The following is a 23774-nucleotide window of genomic DNA, read 5'->3' as shown; positions in this document are numbered from 1 at the left end:
GTAGGCAGGCCACATGTCTGAGCTACAGTTAATCACATCTCATTTATATTCTTAGTGAGGACTCTTACAACTTGGTAAGAAGTTGAGAGAGGAGGGAGTGCTGTTATACTGAATATCAGCACTCAGAATCATTCGCTTATAACATCAATTATCAATTATTATAATAAAACTTTCAGTTTTATTATGATTTTCATGCATCAGCTAATGAATTCATGATTGTTTTACCTACTGATTTATGTTTGTTTTCAAGAATTCACTTTTGGTTATCAAATTGTCAGTTTATTTATATACTGTATTATCCACTTAACTATCGATTTACACATTTCTTGATTCTGATTATTGTTGATTGTTTTTGATTGTTATTGTTGATTATTGATTTGTCAGTAGATTTCTCTACTGATCTACTGATTATTGCATGTTGCAAACGGGCCTCTATAAAGAGCAAGCTGACTCTTTTCTGAGTGCAGGCCTACATATATATGTTGTAAGACCAGGTAAGCAAGAAAAATATTAAATTAAAAAGCCATAATTACGCGATAAGTCATAAGTGTGAGAAAATATGTCAAAAGTATGAGATTCAAAGTCAAAATTATGAGATTAAAAAGTCACAATTATGAGATAGAAAGTCATAATTATTAGATAAGTCCTAAGTATGAATAAAACATTATAATTATAAGATAAAAAGTCATAATCGAGAGAAAATAAGTCAAAATTATGGGATTAAAAAGTCCTAATTATGGCAGAAATGGGCTGCCATAGAATTACAGAATGGTTAGGTTCATAACCACCTACACATTATTTTGCAACCCATTTTTGGACCCTACAAACCCTAACCCAGGTGGAGGAGATACAATAAAAACATAAATGAAACATTAACAATGCCCATGTGGAAACAGTTATGGTATGTATCTTCCTGTGTTGTTTCATCTGTTCACGTACTGGCTGCTCTTACCTGTGGAAAACAATTCTTCTCAAGGACCAATAAATAATCTAAGCCTCCTGCCAACAGCAAAGAAAAACAGAACATAAACAGAAAAAAATATGTAGAAAAAAACCCCAGCCAACTGTCACCTTGAAGTGAAAACCTCACATTTCTAACTTTGCCAGAACTAAGAAAAATAGCCTTTTAGCTACATGGCCATGCCGCTCTGCAAAAACTTTCTGAAAGGGTTTCATCGGCCTGACGGGGGTAGAAATTTCTGATTTTAAAGAGGAAGATGCAAAACAATCAAATGAAATGAAAGCAGGAAAATAGTCCGATTTGAGGTTTTCATTGGACATTGAAGGTTATAGGAACATGAAAAACAGTTTAACTTTAGAAAATGTGAAGTGGAGTGTATGAATCAAAGTGTGTGTACAAGTATGATTTATATCTTCAATCAAACTGAGATAAAGGAAGGCATGCAGACGATGGACAATATAAGCATGTCAAAATCTGAAATATATTCTACACATAAACACTGTTAATACCACAAACTAGCCAATGTCATGGTGGCTGTGTGTACGATTAATGTTTGTATATAAATGTGTGCAAGTGTGTGTGTGTATGTGTGTATGAGAGAGAGACGGCGCACGAGCGAGTGTGTGTCAGAATGTCAGTTCTGCTTTATTATGATCACAGGACGGCACGCCAATTTGCATAATTCCCATAACGCCCCCCACACGTTTCCCTCTCCTCTGCATGCTAATGAGCTGTTGCTATGGACACGCTAATTAAACAAAATGCTGAAGACTCTCCCAATCAGAAGTAGTGGAATGTAGACATCACACACACACACACACACACACACACACACACACACAAACTGGAGATAAATCTCGTTCTATGTCACTCTGTGTGTGTGTGTGTGTGTGTGTGTGTGTGTGTGTGTGTGTGTTTTGGAGAACATAGGTTAACGTGTATGTTTGTATGTTTGTGTGTGTGTGTGAAGTCGCATGAGGTGAGTCATGTGACTTTGACAGAATGTCATGTGATCATCTTTCTTCTAGAGGGGGAGGTCACTTTCTTAAATGCATGCGCACACACACACACACACACACACACAGAAGGATGTAGATATGGTGTCTAGACAGCGCAGCCGTCAGTCTGCCCACTTAAGTGTGTAGAGCACACACACAAATTGAGTGATGGAGAAAGAGAGAGAGAGAGCGAGAGAGAGAGAGAGAGAGAGAGAGAGAGAGAGAGAGAGAGATGGCAGAGTGGTAATAAATATTCATGCTCTGTGTGCTCCTGGAGGAAAGACTGATTCATCCCAACGCCTCGCTTTGTTAGTCTTCACAGCAGTGCGTGCACACACACACACACACACGCACACGCGCGCGCACACACATAACCACAAACCCTGAGGAATGTAAACAAACAGTCACACACATAACCACATGTCCGCGCCAACACACTGAAGCAGAAACCCATAGACACACACACACACACCAGAGGCATTGTACTTTCGCACCTACACATCACGACAGACAACACATTCTCAAGCATTGAACAGATGGATGAACACACACACACACACACACACACTCATACTTTTAATCTCATACTTTGCGCCCCTCCATCCCTCGCTATCATGGTGTTTGTTTTGACCTACTTGGAGGAACAGATGGGTGGGGTTTAACCACAGCAGGGAAAACTCAGATAGCGTCAGGTAAATGATTGATCTGCACAGTGAGCTGCCTTTCAGATGCTCTCCTGTCTGAGCCTGCTCTCCTGTGTGGAAAACCCATCTGGCACTTGGGCAACATAAAACAAATATCAGGAACTATTTGCAGGTACTATTTGACCCAGATGTGGAAGGAATTCTCTTTTCCTGTTCCTAAAAATGCCAGAAGGACAGGAATGGTGGAAAAAGTTGTCAAGTCCTTGCTTACTTCATAAATCAGCAATCTCATAATAGAAGAGTACTCCTTTTAAAGTATAACTCCTGGGTTCAAAATTTCCCTTTTGTAAAAGTACACAAGTATTAGCAGGAAACTGTGCTTAAGTATCAAAAGTAAAAGTAGCCAGGGTTCATTTAAAGGAGTGCAGACATCACAGTTCTCAAAGCTAATGTCCAACAAGTGCTCCAACACATAAAACCACATCGGTTGTTTGTTCCAACCCTCTAATACGACCCACAGGAGTGTTTCCTAAACCACGTCATAGCTGTCCTTGCATTCGTTTTTACTTTCCTTTGCTCGGGCCTCGATAAGTTTCCTAAAAGCAGCAGCACTGTTGTGTTTTGAGGACTTGAAATCGGGTGGACTGAAATGATCTCTACCAGAAAATAGTCCCTGGGGAAACGTTTGCTTTCCACAACCGTCTATTAGTTCTGTGGTTTATGAATGATGATGACTTTTTTTTTAGCAACAGAAGAAGAACGTTATAAGGTGGATGTTTCAACCAAAAGGTCAAATTCAAAAATCACTGGATTTTGATTAAATGTTGTGAAATCTTTAGTACCCCTGTGTGATTTGTATAATAGTTTGTTGCAAAGTAAAATGTGGGAGGATTTTGGTAAATGGGCCAAACATTCAAAATCACTGATACTTTAACCTGTCAGGAGAAATTTAATGTTATTGATCTAACGGCTCCAGACAGAGTAGGAACACCAGTCTCGGAAGCAAATCTTGCTTCATCTTGTCATTTATATTTTTGCAACTCACTCTTAAACTCTTTCTAGAGATTTTATAGTGCGTCATTGACTTTTAGATCATATGTTATAGTGCAGTCTTAAAACAAACCTTGCCCTTGATCTATTTCAAATGGTACTTTCATCAAAACAATGTTTGCTGTTTTTATGTCACAATCACAGCCTAAGAGCTACACATTCCTGCACAACATTGAGTCCTCCAGACTGGAAGCATGCAGGCATGTTCTCCTGCTGTCAGGCATTTGAAAAATCTGAAAAATCTGCAGTTGCTCAGTATAAGTGATGGTTTGCAGTCAGGAACAAAACACTACAACATGGCTTCATCCTGTTAATTTTAAATTTCCCTAGCTATTTTATGGTGCGAAAACTCTTATAATACATGGCATCTGATTTGTCTGAGCAACCCTCAAATTGCAGCAGCTTGAGACAACAAAAACGTATATCCAAAAAAGGGAAAGGTTATGTTTAGGCATAAGAACCACTTGGTTAAGGTTAGGGAAAGGTTAGGTTTGGGCATGAAAACACGGAAACCGGATCCAATCTTGTTCTATGAACAAACACCAGTCTCACCACAGACTCGAACCCGGGTGGCCTGAGTGAAAGTGGTGTTGATTGACCCATCCACCAACCCACCTTCTTCCTTTTATACTACCCCACAATACATGGCAAAGGCACAAATTTTACTTATAAAGTCCCTTGACACAAATGTATAGATTGTGTTTTCATGACTATAGGACGAACTGAGACGAGGTTGCTCCATATAGCCTAGATAAAGCCCAGCTCAAATAAACATAAACCAGTATGTCAAATGTGAGCTAGTTAACAATATAAAAAAAATATATCAATAATTCTGCCACCTGGCTGGGGTAATAACCTGTTCAACTAGCTGATAAAGTGAGGGATGACAAACCCATTCCTTCAGGCTTCCACATTTGGCACCAATTTGGGCCGTCATGTCCTTTCCTTGTTTTTGATGTTCCTCGTGCTGATCCAGGAGAGTGAGGCTTATTTTACTGTTGCACTGATTGCAAGTCAGCCCGTGTCAGAGCACCAACGAGACATCTAACATGCAAACTGCAAATGAAAATAGAAAAAACAAAGGACAGCTGATTCCTATGAATAGAAAAAAGCTGTTCATAAGAATCTATTAATGTCCACGGTGTATTCTGATTGTACAACTAAGTGTGATGTGGCCTAACTGTGTCTGTCATGTGAGATGTTTGCCTTGAAAGTGTGTGTGTGTGTGTGTGTGAGAGAGAGAGAGAGACAGTGAAAAAAACAGTCCGAGCAGTGAAGAGCACAGGACGGATAAAGACAGAGAAAAACAGAGGAAGAGGAGACGAGAGTCAGACATCCCCTGTAATCCAGATTCACCTGCAGCACCTTTCCCACCTCCTTTCTTCTCATCCTTTTGCCTAAGACCTCCTCTGCACCTCCTCTTGCACAGGAGAGAAGGAGAGGAGGAGAGGGATTCAAATCTGTTTTTAAACTCAATAGGGCAACACTAGCCCTTGGCAAAGACACACACACACACACACACGCACACGCACGCACGCACATACACACACACAGAGTCTGGGTAGGCTGAGAGGCTCATTGTTATTCTGCACACAGATGCGGTCACAGACAGGGCCAGGCAGCAGTGCAGACACACACACACACACACACACACACACACACATATGCACACAACACTACAAACACTAAATACCATACAAGATTAAGAAATACAAAAGCAGCTTCAGCTTGCAAGGCCACATTTGCATCCATGCACACACACACACACACACACACACACACACACACACACACACACACACACACACACACACACACACACACACACACATTCCGTCACTGCCAGAGTAACATCTGCCACCAATAGCTTCTTTCTTTCACAGCAAGCTTTTCTCCTGGCACACCATGAAACAGAGAGGGAGAGAGAGAGAGAGAGAGAGACATAAAAAGTACACAATTCCCAACTCATGATGTCACTCCTCTTCTCAAAGCGCACTGAACTGCTGGATGGGATATTGAATTTTTTTGCAAACCTCTCCCCTCCAGTTTGGTTGAATCTGATCACCTACTCTTGCATCTCTCATCATCATCATCTTCATCACCATCATCATCCTGATTCACAGATGAAAGGAAGAGTGAGATGCTCATGTCTGTCTTGGACTTGTTCACATTGTGTTTGTGTTTAACACAGTTCAATCAAACTGCACAGACCAGACCAAACCAACTCAAACTTTATTTAGATCGCACATTTCATACAATCAATGCAGTTTGCAATGCAATGCAGTTTGGCCAAATGGGACATTAAACACACACCCAAAACGACAACAAAATACCTCGGCATCCTTTAATATATAAAATTGACCTTATTTCAGCATGAATGATTTTCTATGCCTTTACACAACACAGCAACTTCTGGTTTTCATTTATTCTGACGTAGCATTCGGGTTATAATTGAAGCAAGTGCAGCCTGTTGTAATATAGCCGTCCACTAGAGGCCGCTTTCCTTTCCCCAGTTCAGTTGTGATTTTCTCTTTGAGCTATGATTTTTCTCTCTCTCTCACTGATAAGCTTGTCCTCTCTTGTCCTCTCTTGCTCTCTTGGCAGAGAAACTGGTAAACAGAAAGGTCAAGTGAACTCCAGTCCGTGATTTCCCAACAGGTGAGAAATCACAGATAAAAACAAAATCTGCCAAACGCCTTCCAGTCCCACGGGCGCAGACTTTATTGGAACCTGTCAGCGTTTTTAATGAGATTGTGATATTTTACTTATCTTATCTCTTATCTGTCATTTCGCTCTCTCTTCTCAATTATGCTCTCTCTCTCTCTTTCTCTCTCTCTCTCTCCATCCCTCACCTCCTGTCATTCAGTTTCCCCCCCTTATCTCCTAATTTTTTTTTCTTATGTGATGATGTGTTATACGTGCTGTCTTGTCTGCAGCTTTGCTTCCTCCTGTTGTCTTGGCTCTTACTTTAAAATGAGACTGGGACTTCACCTGGTTAAATGCAGGTTAAGAAATGGCAGCCGCTGTTAGTGCCACTGAATATCAATACTTTGCCCTCTTAAAACCAAATTGAACTTTGGTACGTGTTTGGTTGTGTAGTTCCCTGGGTGTTATATGAGTCCACATGATGGTGAAATATCCTCATTAGTTGCTCTGTGATCCGCACCACTGGATTTCCATGTCTCTTCATTCACTTCCATAGCAAAACACTCCCAAAATGATAACTTTTAGCACATAAATGAACGCAAACAAAGTGGATTATGCCAATATAAAAAACAGCAAATCCCAGTACCTATTTTTCTTCATGTACTTCTGATTATTTGTGAAAGGAGGCCTACTATCAGGTCATTTCTTCCTGGCACAAGGTTACTATGTGGGCGTTTCCAGAAGACACAACCTGCCGGATCTACTTTCTAATTCAAATAAAAAAGAGATGTTTAATTTCCTAAAAAAAAAAATGGGTACCGGGATTTGTTGTTTTGTATATTAGCATAATTGTCTTTGTGTGTGTATGATTATGTGCTAAAAGTGTTATTTTAGGAGCTGTGAAAATTCAGGAGCTGTAGAAATCCGGTGTTGTGGGTCAGCAGCCCAGGAGAGAACAGAGCTACTGATGAGGAGATTTCCCCACTATGAGGAGTCATATAACACCCTGGGAACTACATAAACCAAAAACTCTTCGAAAGTTCAGTTTTCCTTTAATGAAACCTTTTTTCATGCACTTTGTATCAATCTGAAGCATCCCATTGTAATGTTTTGTTTGAAAGCAGAATGTCAGAAAAAGTGAGTGAAAAGTGAATCTAATTGGACATATGTGTGTGATTCCTGCCTCATGGCGTTTGTGAGGCTGTTCCAGCGTGACGTGCTGCACATGTTTGGCTGTTTTCAAATTCTGCGCTCAGAATCATTTGCATATTTAAATGGAGAGGCTGGCAGTGTTTTTGGCTTCCTTCATGAGATCCAGCTACTTGTGGGTTATAGTAAAAGAGATGTAGCACACACACACACACACACACACACACACACACACACGCACACAGAGTCCTTTACCCAATCACCATGCGGATATTATGCCACAAACAAGTGTTTGCAGCTGCCATCGGCCCCAAACAAGCCAATTTGCATATGCCAACACACACACACACACACACAGTAAGGCAGCATTGGCACTGAGCCCCGAGACGCCAGCACACATCAGGGGCACAAAGGAGAGAAGGAAACCCAGATGAAGGAAAGAGCGTGAAAGACAGAAAGAAAGAAAGAAAGAAAGAAAGAAAGAGGCTGAATTAAATGCAGAAAAAGGAGTGAGGAGCAGTGGACGGCAGACTGAAGAAAGGCTGAGAGAGAATCTGAAAGCAGCGTACCTCTGTTCTGATCCACACAGGACGCCCCACTCTGATGGCTCGTCTGTCTGTCTGTCTCTGTCTGTGCATCTGTGCCGTCTGTCTGTCTGTCTGTATCTGTGCGTGTCTGCCTGTCTGTGTCTCTGTCTGCCTAAATCTGTGTGTGTACGTCCGCGTCTGTCTGTCTGTCTTTGTCTGTGTGTCTGTGCATCTGTCTGCTGCTCTGTACCTGTCTGTCTGGGTTGGTGCTTTCAAAACTTTCACCTACAGTCTGTCTGCACTACCTGTCTGGCTCTCTGTGTCTGTGTCTGTCTGTCTCTCTCTCTCACAGACACACACACACACACACACACAGTTGAACAGATGGACAAACAGCCGCTTGGACTCGGCAGCACAAAAGCCGTCGGCGGCCGTGGAGCAAAAGAGCAGAAACATGAAGGCGCAGTGGAGACGCCGCAGGAAGTGAAGGAGGAGGGGGGAGAAGGGGGCGCCGGGGTGACCAGGACGTTTAGCGGCCATTTTGGAAGACACGCAGCGGGCGCGGCGAGACGACGGCAGATACCTTTTGTCGTGAAAGTGTAAAGACGCCCGACCGCCCTGCCCTTCATCGCGGGTTTGGACGCGAGCCGAGACGAAGCATCCGAACCCCCCGAATCCTCCGGCTCAGTCCCAGCATGCCTTGGCACGACGGCGCGTGGCACAGTTTAGAGCGACTGAGCACGGTCACGGCGACAAAACAGAGGAGAGAGAGAGAGAGAGAGAGGGAGAAACAGAAAAAGAGAAAGAGAGAGAAAGTCAAGAGAAGAAACAGAGAGAAAAAAGAGAGAGAGAGAGAGAGAGAAAGAGAAAGGGTAGATGCTGGACCGCTGCCACGTCTTCCTTGTAGTGAGCTAATGAAGCAAGAAAAGCTTGGATACACTTCAGGCATCAACTTACACACACACACACACACACACACACACAAAGTAGGCATGAAACCCACGCCAAGGCAGACAGCGGGCATATTGTGCATGTTGTCTTTTGTATTTATTTTAGCACGTTCCCACCCCCCCTCGCAAAAAACACTTTCCTCTGTGGCATCATGTGTGTGTGTGTGTGTGTGTGTGTGTGTGTGTGTGTGTGTGTGAATGTGTGTGTCACCCAAAACATGACAGTGAAGGCATGTCTGTACACCGTTGAATTCTACGTGGTCTGTTGCGCGTAATGAGAAAGAATGTGACTCTCAGTGGTTTGTTTTTGTCTCCAAGGTGAGCCGGGAGCACTGTGCATCGGACTAAATGAAAAGGAAGAAAAAACAAAACAAACAAAAAAACAAAAACAAAAACAAAAAAACAAGCGTGGGCAGCCTTACCTGGCATGTGGGCGAGAAGACAAGGTGCCAGCGTGATGAGGGAGGAGAGGAGGGGAGGCGGCGTCTGATTCAGCCTCCAGCAGACTGTCAGACACTGAGGAGGACGGGGAGGAGTGGGGGGGGGGGCGGGGGTTGTGGGGGGGGGTAACATGGTGTCTGGGATGGAGAGCGAACAAATGGAGAGAAAAGTGGCGATGCAGGCAGTGTGGTGCTGGAAGACCAGAGCCGGGAGAGAGCGGCTGGGAAAAGTCGCTCCACGCAGGACCAGCAGAAATGTGCTTTGCATGGCGGAGGGAAGCGCTCGGTGAAATGAAACCAACGAGCGAGAGAAGTGCGAATCATTGTGTGGACCATCTTCTCTGTAATGACCATTTCACAGGGGATCCCTGATATAGACCAGATTGAGGTGGACTCATCTTGCTGCACCGTCTGTGCCACTGATACAGTTGGATTTTATAGTGATTCTAGTAACAAAACAATTATTATTTTATAGACTATCCTGATCACACCGGCTCAATGAATTTTTCATAGAGAATCCCTCACTGTGGTCCAAGTTTCGGATCTGAGTTCTGATGTAAATGTGTGCCAGTGAAAAGCCTGGGAAAAAAAAAAACAACCTCAGACTAGCACCTTTACTGCATCGTAGCGATGTATATGTGAAAACACTGAGCCAAAATCAGCAGCAAAGACTTTACACTGCGGTCTAAAATGAACTACATAGATTTATCTAGATTTATCAAGAAAATGTGATGACAGGGTAGTTTTGGTTGCTGTTCACTGTGTGTTGGAGTAGAATAATCTTGTCTGAGATCCCAACTAAGAGTTTTGAGTTGAATTTCTATTCTACTGCACGTTCCTGACTTGGAGATCTTTTATTTTCTGACTTCTGAGTATAATGGAACACAGCATAAGTTTTGTTTAAAAAGCACATTTTAACAGGACTTACAGAGAAATGGAAAAGGTACAGTTTGCGTTAAAATGTGAGTAAGTAAATAAGTAAGTAAGTAAAATTTATTTATATAGCGCTTTTCCCAGAGAGAACTCGCAAAGTGCCTTACAATTCATAAATACAAATGCACAAAGATAATAAAAACATGTGCCTTTTAGATAAAACCTTGAGAATGGACACCATTGCCACTGTGGGGGAAAGTCGTTCATGACTTGCGCATCATCTTCACTTCTGTTTCTACAGTAGTTGTAAGCCATGACTATACAATAGACAGCAAGAGGTTTGACAATGGCTCTTCACATTGTAACTTGCACAGTGTTAATGGGGATTAGACGCTGCAGCTAACGCCCTGGACCAGAGGACCACGCATGCGGTGTTTCTCATGCTCCAGCCGACTTCCTCCACTTCCACCTTCCTGAACTGGTCCGTTCTAACAAACCTTGGTGCCACAGGCAAAAAATGTACTCTTTTGGACACGGTTAGCGCTACAGTGGCTGTACCTGACACACATTTTCTTTCCATTTTGATTTTCTGAAATGAAAATGAAAATGGTATTTTTGCCCATCAAAATACAACTTTTGGAAAAAGCTCTTGAGAATGGAGAGCTCACAGCGGGATGCTGACCTCACTTTTACGCCTTTCCACTGAAAAAGTTCTGGTTCTCCAACTAGTTTGGTTCAAGACTCTTAGGACCAAGGTGCAAACTAAGGAACTGGCCCACATTTTGACCAGTTTTTGGAGTGGAACCATTGCATCATTAACGGTGGGCATGGATAACAAAATTTAATTCTCTGGCGGTGTGTGACCACGGTGTCGTGGTGGCCCTGCCTGCCTGCTGGGACATTCCCAACCCCTCATAGATGTTGGAATTAACCTACATAATCTGAGCCAGAGAATAATAAACTCTAAATCGTGCCAGTTCCTTAGCTGGTGTGCTGATTCTGTCCTGGAGGAATGAGCAGGATGAGCCCTGCTGCTGCCCATAGAGAGGCAAATGTTAAATGTTTTTATTTGCAGACATGCATGGAAGTGTAAGAGAATCTCTGTTTAGTGTTGGCAAAAACATTTTTAACCATTATTTTCAACCAGACCACAAAGTTTTCTCGGTAGTCGTCTCCATCTTAACTTGCAGAACAATACATTTGGTTCAAATTTGAGAACCATTTTGTGGTTCCAGCTGAGAACCAGTCTTTCCGTCCTGGAACGAATCTACATTTGGTAGAAATGCAAAGAACGGTTCTAAATTTGGGGTGGGAACCAGATCAGAACTGGTTCTTTGTTGGTGGACAACACTGCAGTTTATTCTTCATACAACTGTGGACATTAAGATGTTTTTAACTGTATTTTATTTTTTTTAATATCACAAAGACTTTTGTGGACTTCTGTGTACAGCTTTTTTTTAAACATAAATAAAGTTGTTTTTTAAAAAAATGTCTTAATCTTCTTCAGTTATCTGGTTTTCTGGCTTTTCAGTAGCTCCTGCTACCTTAAATATCTACCTTATTATGAATCCAAACAAGGGTTAATGTTATGGCTGTTGTTGTGTGAGGGTTTTCATGGCTCTTGTATCAGTTTGAATGAATGACCAATTAATAAAAATGAATTTTCTGACCAGGCACATCATTTGCAGGCGTATCTTGCTCACAACTACATTGGGATTCATAATGACTTGCTATAACCAGATTTCTGTGCAGGGTTTCTTTGTGTTGGCCTGATGAAGAAGACCAAGTGGAAATGTGGCTGTCAGCTCTTTCTGAGGACATGCATACACTAACTTTTTTTCCGTCTTCGATTTAACAGCTCATAAAGTGAGGAGTTTGACTTTCATTCTGCTTTGACAGGAAGCAGGTCGGTTTGTGAAGATCTATAAATATCCATAATAAGGAACAAAGTCAGAAACCAGCCCATACGTTTCTGCCAGTGTCTAAACACCAACATGAGACTAGATAAAAGCTGACAGATTAGTCACAATGCATCTTTTGCATACATTTATGTGCAACATGTCTGTATATCAGTGCAGTGCTATATACATTGAATCTCCAAAATGTCAGATTTTCATAAAACAGCCTTTTTTGCAGCCTTGCCGTGATGCATTTAAAGAGTTTCATTCTACCCAGCGGGTTGGAGACTACCTCAGCTTGTAGAGGTAATTCCTCAGCCCATATGAAAACATGACAGTCACCAAAGGTAAGAGTTACAAAACTTTCACCATAACAGCAACAACATGCCAGCTTTTTCTGTGTGTTCATGTGCAAGACATAAAGCCTACATATGCATGTTTTTGTATGGGAAAGAAGAGCAGAAAGAAAGGGGAATTCAAATTCAAACTGCTGGCTGGCTGGTCAGTTTTCTGACCTTTTTGCTCTTGTGCTGCACAAAGACACAACAGGCCTTTTCCTCCACTTATCTCTGCCAAACAGCCAGAGTTACAACAACACAGGCCCGCTGTTTAGGCTTGACCTCGATTTGGCCCACAGCAGAAACAAATGCTGGAGAGGCACAGAACCCAGTGGCTGAAATCGCTTAAAATTCACCCCACACTTTCCCACTCCAACAAATACTTTTTTTTTTTTTTTTTTTTTTTTTACCTTTTTTGGAAGAGCCCTATAGTATGTCCCACACAAGTGCTGATACTGTGTATATTGTCATTAAGGTGAAGTAAAGGGTAAGCACTAGGACTGTCTATTAAATACAGGTAGAAAGTAGCTCATTTAAAATGTAGTCAGAGTATATATCTATATCTATATATGTATGTATATCTATATCTATCTATCTATAGATATATGTATGTATGTATATATGTGTGTGTGTGTGTGTGTATATATATATATATAAACATATTTTTTAGAGAAGTTATGTCATCTTTAACTTGTAATTCTTAAAAGGTATGAGCAGAGCACAGAGTTAAAACAAGACCCTCTTATTTTTTAAAATTCAAAATTGCTAAGTAAAGTGCACAAGGTGAAGCTAAATTATGTTTCTCTCCTGACTGTTTACTGGAAATGGAAACAATTTGTCAATTTATGTTTGTCCATTGTCTGTTGCTTATGAAGAAACTATGAAATGGATGTTATTTTAAGTATGAAAATTAGTAAAAAGCTTACTTAAAAGTAAACGTCTGACTTCCAAAAGTACTCAAAAAGTGCAAGTACACAAAATGCTACATGTAAATTAGCTATGTAGTTAAAAGAGTTATTTCATCAGGCTGGATGCTTGCCGGGGTGATCATCTGATTGATGGTTTGTCTTCTCCGCTCGCTACATCACACCGCTGCCTCTAAATATTAACATGCTAATTTTATCAAGTGGGGAAAAAGGATGACACAAAGTTTTTTTCTTTTTTGGTTTTCTTTTAATTTCCTTCAAAACAGGAGAAATTAAACTTTCCTCTGATAAGCTATTCATCCATTCAGCTGTTTTTTTTTTAAATTAAACATTTACAAAACAAAACAAAAAATACATCACAGAGGGTCAAAGTATATATATATTCACAGTGTATCTTTCATATTAATCAAAAACCCTTTTCCAGAAACCTTCGCCGTGCATCTCCGTACTCCAGTGTGAGGCTATCCAGTGAATTCTGCAATAATATCGACCAACTTCCCATCAAAATTCTATACATTTTCTTCATTCAAGCTGTAACATCGATGGATGGGAGCTTCGCTAAATAGGCCGACGTTTCAACTCAGAGGCAAGCGGCCACCCGCTGCTTTGAATGAAACGTGTGCGTGAAACTTCAAATCATTCAGACCTAAAGATTGGCATTCACTAGCATTCACATTCATTTTGGTATCTATAAAGTGCTTCTCGTCTACAAGTTCATTTTCCATTTCACTTGCAGAATGCATATCTGACGTGAGAGGTGATCTTATGGTGCTAGAAAAGCGATCCAAATAGTACCTTGGAAAAAAAAAAAGTCAAAAAGACAAGATCAGGTACATTTTTGGACATGAAAAGAAGAGGAAGAAAAAAAAAAAACACCATTCAAGTAAATGTCACTTTCTTAAGTGACTAAGTCAAGGTAGTCTAGCCGAGCAGAGCTTGGCGTTGGTCGAATACATTTTTTTTTTAGCTTTAACAGTAAGGACTGCAGAAAAACTAACAGGCCTTGGTGTAAAAATTAAGGTCAGCTGGGTGCACACAACTAATAGGTTTTCTCTCTTTATATTTCTTCCTTACAGCTTTGAGTATTTTTTTACAGATATTCTAAGAGTAGCTAAATTAGGCAAAAGTCAGTGAAATGACACTTATCTGACACTTCAGTTTTTCTGATTTAAAGGTCATGTCTAATCAGATAGAAGTGATCTTGTTTAAGCATGTTTTTGCCAAGGTTTCAGTGCAATTACTGGCTTGATTTATGAGAATGTAAACAGAGCGAGTGGCTCTCATATGCAGCCAGAAAGTTTCCCACTTCCTGACATTTTCACTTGTTATTCATTTCGTCTACACTGAGCAAATGGCAGTGCTCGCCGACTGTTTGTTGCGACGGTGGAATTGCGTGATTTATTTGCCCAGGGGAATGCCGTTCGGCTGGCCGGACAACTCGACGGACACTTGGTTTGAGCGAACTTCATTCTGGACAGTCGTTTATTTTGATTATCGATAAGTGTTAAAAACGAGAAGCAAGGCCTGAAATGTCATGCGACGCTTCCCCCCTCCAACACCGCGGGCTGTCACAAAATTCCTCCACAGATTTGGTCGTCTTTGGCCTCCTCACCCTCCTCTTTACACCTGTCGTCGTCCCCTCTGCTGCTCTCCTCTTCCTCTTTGCTTTTCTTCGATTTCTTCTTCTTGTGTTTGTGCTTCTTCAGCTCGCCCTCCTCCAGCTCCAGAATGCCCTGCCTCTTTTCCTTTTTATGCTTCTTGTGCTTCTTGTGTTTCTTCTCTTTCTTTTCTCTCTTCTTCCCGTCTCTCCTGGCGTCCTCCTGGCTTGTGGATGAAGTGATGCTGCTACTGGGGCTGCTTGGCCTCTCTCCCTCCTCCATCTCTCTGATTCTGGGCCATTTCTCAGCTTCTTCCCCCCACTGACTGTTCCCGTCTCTCTCGGCCTTCACCCTTCGATCATCTCCCTCCCCTTCTCTTTCTTTGATCATCTCATTCACCACGTCCCTGCTCCTCTTTCCCTCCTCTTCCTCACTCTCACTGTAGTCAGGCATGAAGACCGCCTTGTCTTGCTGTCTCTCAGGATTGCCTCCCCTCCCTTCCCTCCCTCTGACGCCATTCCCCTCTCTCTTCTCTCTTTCCCCTTCTCTCTTTGTCTCTGAGCTCCTGGCTCTGTCTCTGTCAGGACTGGGTGGCTCAGTGGGCCTTCCTGGGTGCTGTGTACTGTTAACACCACTGGTTGCCCAGGGGTCCTGCTGGATGTCCTGGCTGAAGGACAACACCTTCACCATGGGTGTGTCTCTTTCAGCTGCCCCTCTTCTTGCCACCTCCTTCTGTGCCGGCTGTGGAACCAGAGAGGGGAGCCCAGGCCACAGTGAATCCCAGCGGGGGCTGCTTGCTCTGGGCTTGCTGAGCTCTGACACATCCTGGGGCTCTCTGGGTGATTTGTGAGGGAGTGGGTCTCTCTCCTGACCCAGGCTGCTGGAGGGTGAAGGTGGGGAGGAGTGGAGTGGGTGGTGGGTGTCCGCCGGTCTGTCTGAGTGTCTGTGGCGCTGTCTGGGATCGTGGTGCTCTCTCCGATCTTTCTGCTTCAAGTCCGCAAGCTTGTCTGTGTGTGTTTTGTTTGCGTTTTGATCGGGCAGCTCAAATTCGGCTGCGGCGGCGGTCAAGCTGCTTCCCCTGCTGCCGCTCGACAGCTTTGAGTCATCGGAGCGGCACGAAGAAGAGCTGGGACGGGAGGAAGAGCGGGACGAAGAGGAGTACGAGCTCCTCTCGCTTCCCGCATCGCTCCTTCGCTCCCTCTCTCTCCTCTCCTGATTGCGGGCCCTCTTGTCGCCGCTGTCCCTCCTCTCTCGCTCGGAGGGACAGGAGGAAGAGGAGCCTGTGGAAGAGGAGGAGTGAGGGAGGGAGGCCCTGCTGCGCTCCTCTCTTTCCCTCCCCTTTCCTCTCGCTCTGTCGCCCTGCCGCTCCTCCTCCCTCTCCCTCTCCCTTCTCCTCGCTCTCTCCCGCTCCCTCTCTTGCTCTCTGTCTCTCACCCTCTCCTTCTCCCTCCTCTGCTGTCGCTCCTTCTCCCGCTCTCGATCAGCGGGCGACGTTCTGTCATACCGATCTTTGCCACTAGAGGAAGCCACATTTCTGTTTGGCTGGGACAGAGTGGCATTTTTCTCTCTCTCCATCTCTCGGCTTCTGTCTCTCTCCTTCTCCTTCTCTCTCTCTGTCTCCCTGTGTCTCTTGCCCTCCCTCTCTTGCTCTCTCTCGCTATTGGTCGGTATCTCAGTTGTCATGGAGACGGACGGGGGAGGCACTGGCACAGGAGGAGTGCCAGCTTGAACTTTGATCTCTCCTTCCTCTTGCTCTTCTTCATCAGACTCGTCCCTCTCCCATTTGGAAAGTGGAACCTGAGAAAGAGAGAATTATACACACATTACATTTTGTGCGGTGAAAGTAAGTGTAAAAAAAAAAAAAAATGAACAGAGCTGACTGAGAAAGCCACTGTGTGCACACTGTGACAATCATGCAAGTTTGTTTGTCTTTGTGTGCACATGTGTGCACGCTGAATCCACTTTGAAATGCACCATGGGAAAGGTGTGTGTATCTGTGCATGCACATCCCAACGTACCTGTATGAATACCATCTCATCCTCTGCAGTAGTGGCTCTGTGCTGAGTGTATTCCTCCAGAGTTTTCACCACCATCCTCCGGTCCTGTCGCTCCTCACTGCTCACACCTCCCCAGCTGCCGACGTAGGAGGTGCTGCTGCATTAAACACACACACACACACACACACACGCACACAAATATGCACATAAAATTGAATATGCTATTTAACCTTCAATGTTCACAAAGAAAGCTTTCAGATGAGGCAACACACTCTCTGGCGGCCATATAGGAGGACCTTAGCTCACAATAGTCTGATTGCATCTCTAAAAGCACAATTAGACATGATTAATTGTGTGCTGACTTGTTACTGTAGCTAGCTAACCACAGCACTTGATAAATTAACCATTAGTGTCCAATTTGCACACTGGCTGATTTATTAATGAATTGGTTAACAGTCGCAGTTCCTCTGTTAAATAAGCCTCCCGCCTGGTGAGCCAGCTGCCAAAGCCAAAATCGACCTGTTTGTTAGTTTAACTGGAACGGTAATGGAAACCAACCATACCACTGTCATACCACAGAAGACGATGGGAATCACACCACTACTGCTTTCCTTCATTGCTTGCCAGTGTAACCACCACCTAATTGTAATCTGACTTTTATTAAACTATGAGTAGCAGGGCTTTGAAGCAGAAACTAGGGCTGAAGACATTTTGCTGTGTCACGCCAAGCTAAAATTTGGAATCAAATCTATCAAATCTATCAAAATCTATCGAAATCCTTCAGAAAGTGAAAATGAGAAGTTAATACACCAAGCAGCTGGTGCTGTATGACCAGTGATCATTATGCCTACACTAGTCTCGCAACTTTGCTCAGAAGCTTGTAGTTTGAAAGGAAGATTTCTTCAGCAACTTGGGCCGTGCTCACACTTGGAGTTCACATTTCTACCACCATCTATATTTGCATGGAAACACTGAGAAAGCTAACTCTCTAAAAAACACAATCAAAAACTGCTGCATTTTTTTTTTTAGTTGAAACTGAACATGACGTCATTTGCTTGTTTTTAAATCAGCTGATCGATAACGACTAAAAGATCAGATACAGACATTTGTTATGGTTACAGACAATGTCACTGGTAGTTACTTTTTCAATATTCAATATTCACTACAATGATTTTTGGAGGGTATTTCACATTTTAAGTAAGTACAGGAAGTATGTCCCAAACTTCATCATTCATAAATCCCATTGATGAAAATGTTATACATTACAGGATAGAGGAGGACGTCACAAAGCAAATGCAAACAAGCCAGCAAAATAAAAGCCAAGAGGTGAAACAATAGAACTGGATGACAGAAGCTAACCAGCAGTGACAGGAAATCAGAGTGTGAATGAAAATATGTAAACGAAGGAAAGAAAATGCAAGAAGTATGCAAAAAAAAAAAAAAAAAAAAAAGATTTTGAGAAAGCTACTGACCTGGCAAACTCCACTGTGGTGTTTGGTCTGTCAGGGAGCCTGTGGCGACTTCTGCTTTTGCTCCTCTGTGGTTGGGACCTCGCCATCTCCTCTTCCTCTTCACACATCCTCCTCCTCTTAGCTCCCTCCATCAGCTCTTCTTTTGGCTTGGATTCTTCCGCTTCCTCTTTTCTGTCTTCCTTGCCTCTCCTCTCTTCTCCCTCCATCTCCTTGTGGGCTTTGGCGACTAACTCTCTTGTCTTTTGTCCTCTGCTGTCCTTCACGCCGTCCTCCTCCTCTCCTCTCCTCGTCCTCTTCCTCTCCTCTTTTGTCACCCCTTCTTCACCGGTCCTCCTCTTTTCTCGCTCCTCCTCTGTCTCCCCCTTTTGCTTTTTCATCTCCTCCTCCTCCTCCTTTGCTCCTCCTAAGGCACTTTGCCATAAGTCGAAATCGTCCTGTTCCCTGTCCTCTTTCTCATCTTCAAATACTTCTTCCTCTCCCAGATTTTTCTCCCACGTCTGTCCTTCATCCTCTCTAACACTGGCTCTCACTCTCATCTCTCCTCCCTCTCCCTCATCCACGTTTGTTTTTTCTTCAAACACAGCTTCCTCTTCTCTGCTGGATTCCCGTCCTTCATTTGCTCTAACGTCTTTTTCTCCTCTGCTCTCACTCGCTTCCTCTCGCTCGTCAGCCTTGTTCTTCTCCTTCTCCTTCATCACTGTCCTCTCCAACTCCCCAAACTCCACATTATGAGTCTGCTCTTTCCTTCTCCCATCCAGATTGATGTTGATGCTGATCTTCTTCTGTGGTTTCAGAGTCATCCCTGCCTCCCACATCTCTTTGCTCAGAGGCTGAACTCTCCCCCATGCTTTCCTCTTCTCCTTCTGTTGCTTCTCTTCATCAAGAGGTTTTGGGGATGTACTCTTGCCGGCTTTGTCGTTCTCAGTGAATTCCATTTTCACCGACTTACTATGATGCATCTCATCAGAAAGATTCCCCCCTTTCTCTTTTCTGTCCCTCTCCTCTTCTTTCTTTTTTCTGTTCTTGTCTGATCTTGACTCAGGCACCTTGCTGCCTTCTGAGTATCTGTCCATTTCTCGATCTGCGTCTCTGAAAGGCTTAACTTTGACCTCTATTTCCCTGCCCTGCTTGGAGCCTGGATCTCTACATCCATCCTCTCTTCCTCCTTCCCGTTCCATTTTTCCTTCATCGTCTTTACCTGAAGACTTATCTGGCCCATGAGAAGGTGGGACTGAGTCTAACTCATCGCCAGCAACTGGTTCATCATGTAACGGCGTGCTGTCACTGGAGGTGTTTGGTTCAGCTGTGTTGCTCCTCACCTTTTTGTGGCTGTTGTCTGTTGAGACACTGAGAGATGATGACTTCTCTCCTCCTCGTCCTCCCCTCTCTTCTTTCCACACCCTCGTCTGCTTTCCATGTTTTGGAGCACCAGGGTCCCCTGAGTCTCTTGTGACTGGCTGCTCGTGACCCTCACTTCTTCTTGGCCATCCTGGCTGCTTCCTGGCTGTTCGGAGGTTGAGTGACATGCGGCCGTACTTCTCAGTGCACCTCTGCTGATAGGTCATGGGCCGAGTGGTGTCCTCGCACGGGGAGGGGCTGTCATTGGACGACTGGGAGGGAGGGGAGCGACTTTCTCTCCTGTCCCCTCTGTGGTGGGGTCGGTAGCGGGAGTTTGAATGAGAGGAATGGGAACTGTTGGTCCTTCTCTCCTCCTTGTGAGGAGGAGGAGGCGTGGGGAGCAGAGGTGGGAGACTGTGGAACTGGTTGGCATAGCTGCTAAAATATCTCTCGTACCACTCTCTGTACTCCCTCTCCCACTGCCGGTAGCGCTCTCTGTCTGTCGGCATGGCGCTAGTTTGATTCCCACCCTGAGATGTGTGGCCATCCGACTTCCCTTCCACGCTCCTGTGGGAGCGACCAGACGAGGATCTCTGGTCTCCTCGTCGCTGGTGCTTGTGGTCGCTTCGCGTAGACCGCTTACCATCATGATGGGTCTTCCGACGTTCTGTTGGGGTCCGGGACCTGGACCGGTAGCCTCCTCGGTGGGAGGATGACGAGGAAGGCGTGTGGGAGCGGGAGCGGCGGTAACCAGAGCTACGGGAGCTGCGGGAATGCAGGCGGGTGGGCGGGTCTTTGTGACAGGAGTAAGGTGAGCGAGGCCTGAAAAGAAACAAAAAAACCTTTAGAGACACAATTTGTAAAATGTTAATATGTCACAATATCGCACTAACCACTGAACTGCTAATAACTTATTTTCCATCCTCATTGGTTTGTGAAACACAAAGACAACAGAAAATCTGATACCTGTTGTTTTTGAGTTTGGAGAAGAAATTCAGAGAATTTTTCGATAAGAGGCATGAAAAGTTTAAAAAGTCCTGACCTAACAGGTGGCATTCTGGGAACATATTTACAATTCACCAAAGACTGCAGGAGCCGCTTTTGTCCTTTATCTTTTTTTCCTCAAACTAATTGCTAACATTTCCCCCAATAGTTATCACTGGGACAAATGGACAAAAACAAATCGAAACAAATGAATATATAAATTAGGTGATTTTGGTAAATTTTTAGCAGTTCATCTTGGAAATGCAGTGAGACAGTGCAGTGTGATTTTTGACGTTTTATTTTGTTAATTTAATGGTGACCTGCATTGTTTCCAATACAGTAGAAAAGAAGTAGAATTAAAATGACGAAAGAAATAACCTACTAAAAGCAGGGTAATACATTCTTTCATATATATTCAATAGGGACCCTTCCCCCAATCCCCACACGCTGCACACTCACAGTTGTGAATACATCAGCAGCTGACAGTTGTTGAGTTGATGGTGGCTAGTAAGATGATTTTGACATATTGCCCAACCCTAGCGTGATCTTAAAAGAATTATTTGTAAGGGGAAAAAAGAGAAATACCAATAAAGGACACAAATTACCTGGATCTAGACCTGGATCTGCCTCGGGAGTGGGATCTGGATCTGGACCGGCTAAGGGAGCGAGAGTAAGAGCGAGAGGAGCGGGAGCGAGAGTAAGACTTTGAGTAAGAACCAGAGGAGGACCGGCTGTGGGAGGAACCTCTGTATGGTGATCTGAAACAGAGAGTGGGGCAAAGTGAACGAGTTAATGAGCAATAAGACGAGGAAGAGGAGAGGAGAGTGATGAAGCAGAAGGAGAAAGATATTGGAGAGTTTGCCAGGGATGTAGAGAAAAAGAAACAAGAGGCCAAACCAGTCAAAACAGGACCTTGCTATCAATGTCTTTCAGAAAGTACCATGGAAAAGAGTGTGTAAGTGCCTGAACTTTGCTTTTAACATGCCGAAGGATAATATATGCCTTCTGAAGTAACACAACACAAGGGACACACATGACTTAAAATAAACTAAATCCTCACCCTCACTTTCTAATAGAGTGTCTGCAAGCTTCAATCAAGGTAAATCAAAAACATCTCAACACCTTTCTGGTGCCAGTCAGAATTAAATAGGAGAGCAATTTCACCTCTGAACGTAAAAATGGAAAAGGTAACTCAGTTTATACATGTGTAAGTGTAAGTCTGCACACTTTGGGCTGATTTCTCATGAGGAAAAACATTCTAGGCCTCTGTAACTGAACTCAAGACTCAAAGGTTGTGTTCATGAGGATTCAAGGACTTTTGAAGCTTGAATAGGGATTCGGTTTTTTTCCAGGCCTGCAGACACGCTGAATAAGTCTGACTGTCACTAAATGCTATTTATTTTTGTTTCCCACGACTGAAGTCTGGGGAAGGGACTGTGGACTGGGCTCCATCTATCCATCTCTCACGTAATGATTTCTGAGCCTCTGCGGGCTTGTTTTGGATGAAACTTGGGGGGATGATGGAGTTTGACACTGAGGGGTGGGGGGCGCCTCTTGAATACAAAGCATACACAGGACCATCACCAGGCAAACAAGGCCCTAAGCTCCTCCTCTACATCGCTTAATATATACTGCAAGGTCAGATTTGCTAAAGCATTGATGAATCAACAAGGCAGAAAGTCCCCAGACGTAAAGCCTCACAAACCATATAACACAAATAAATTAAAATTAAATAAAAATTAAACACAGGGCATCCTGCATCAATCAATGGGACACCCACACAATATTTCATTCTATTCGGTACAACCTTATCATGCTACACCAGACCAAAGCACGGCGAGGCACTACACTTATTTTGCAGCTCCAAAATGTACCGATGTCACTAAGACAAATTTCTTCATATGAATTGTGTTTGGTGTGCCAAGTGTTTCTTGCTCTTGGTGAATTTATCAACCTGGAATAGGATCGCCGCCTCTCTCTCTGGAATTTTCTGTATTCCAGCAGCTCTTTGGCGAAATCATTGGTCATCTCATCCAGCTTGGACTTCTGCCTGGCTCTCCCCAACACGCGACTTGGAGGACTGATGAGCAGGGACACACATAAATCCGAGCTCAATATGTTTTTTCCTCATTCAGAAAAATGTTATTAAACAATACAGGGCACCAAGAGAAAACAACAGATTACTTATATACATATGTATACATATGTATATGAATATGTATACTAAATACCTTTTCAGAACAAAAGCTAAAAGGTGATTTGCATAAATGAAGACAGATTTTGTTCAGACTGGGTATCTGGGTATCTGGTTACAGAAATCCAATTTTGAAAAACGTTTGAGTACTACCCATAATTGAAATTACAACCAATTAAAAAACAACAACAAAGATGGCAAATCTAGCTTATTCCATTTTTTCTGTCTGAAATCAAAATGTTTTATGAGTTTTTATGAGTTATGATGGTTCAGAAAATGTGTAAAACTCTCTGTATTACTGGTGGAAAACATAGAAAATCGGCCACATTCACCTTTCCTTCACCCTCCTCTGATGTCTGTACATCTCTTTGGGGATGAGGGCAGGTATGGAAGAAGAGGAAGAGGAGGTGGAGGAGGAGAGGGAAGAGGAGCAGAGGGGTGGGATAGGGGCTCCTGGGAGGACAGGAGGAGGCCAGAGGGGAGCGAGGGGATAAGTGGGGAGGTAAGGGGCCAGAGGCTGCTGTCCTGTTGGGTAGGGGGGGAAATGGGAGGAGAAGAGGGATAGAGAGGGGTAGATAGGAGGAGCAGGAGGTGCAGGGGGAGCAGGAGCAGCTGAAGAAGAGGAGGAAGAGGAGGGTGGGGACTGCTGAGTGTCGGAGCGAGTCCAGCCATGGCCTGAGGGGGAGGAGGAGCTGGGGAAGAAACACACAAAGAGGAAATAACATCAGAAAGGAAACTGCGGTTGAAGTCCAGCATATCTGTAATACAAGTGAAACACACACACACACACA

General features: G+C 43.6%; 1 protein-coding gene across 2 annotated transcripts in view; it reads right to left on the bottom strand.

Annotated features, from left to right (window-relative positions):
• Window positions 1-14367: 14367 nt before the first annotated feature.
• LOC115364101 (E3 ubiquitin-protein ligase RBBP6-like) overlaps window positions 14368-23774 on the bottom strand; it is a 28835-nt gene continuing 19428 nt past the window's right edge. The window contains exons 15-20 of one of the 2 annotated variants that reach the window (XM_030058525.1): window positions 23316-23675; window positions 22744-22869; window positions 21395-21547; window positions 18468-20627; window positions 17017-17152; window positions 14368-16795 (exon numbers count right to left, since the gene is read on the bottom strand). In XM_030058525.1, coding sequence (XP_029914385.1) covers window positions 14969-16795; window positions 17017-17152; window positions 18468-20627; window positions 21395-21547; window positions 22744-22869; window positions 23316-23675 — 4762 coding nt within the window. In that variant the 3' untranslated portion in view covers window positions 14368-14968. The remainder of the gene's footprint in view (window positions 16796-17016; window positions 17153-18467; window positions 20628-21394; window positions 21548-22743; window positions 22870-23315; window positions 23676-23774) is intronic. The other variant, XM_030058526.1, reaches the window with a different exon arrangement.

The sequence above is a fragment of the Myripristis murdjan genome, chromosome 8 (assembly GCF_902150065.1).
Source record: "Myripristis murdjan chromosome 8, fMyrMur1.1, whole genome shotgun sequence".
Classification (NCBI taxonomy): domain Eukaryota; kingdom Metazoa; phylum Chordata; class Actinopteri; order Holocentriformes; family Holocentridae; genus Myripristis; species Myripristis murdjan.
The sequence above is the reverse complement of the archived record's forward strand: the minus strand, read 5'-3'. Positions and strand labels throughout refer to the sequence as shown.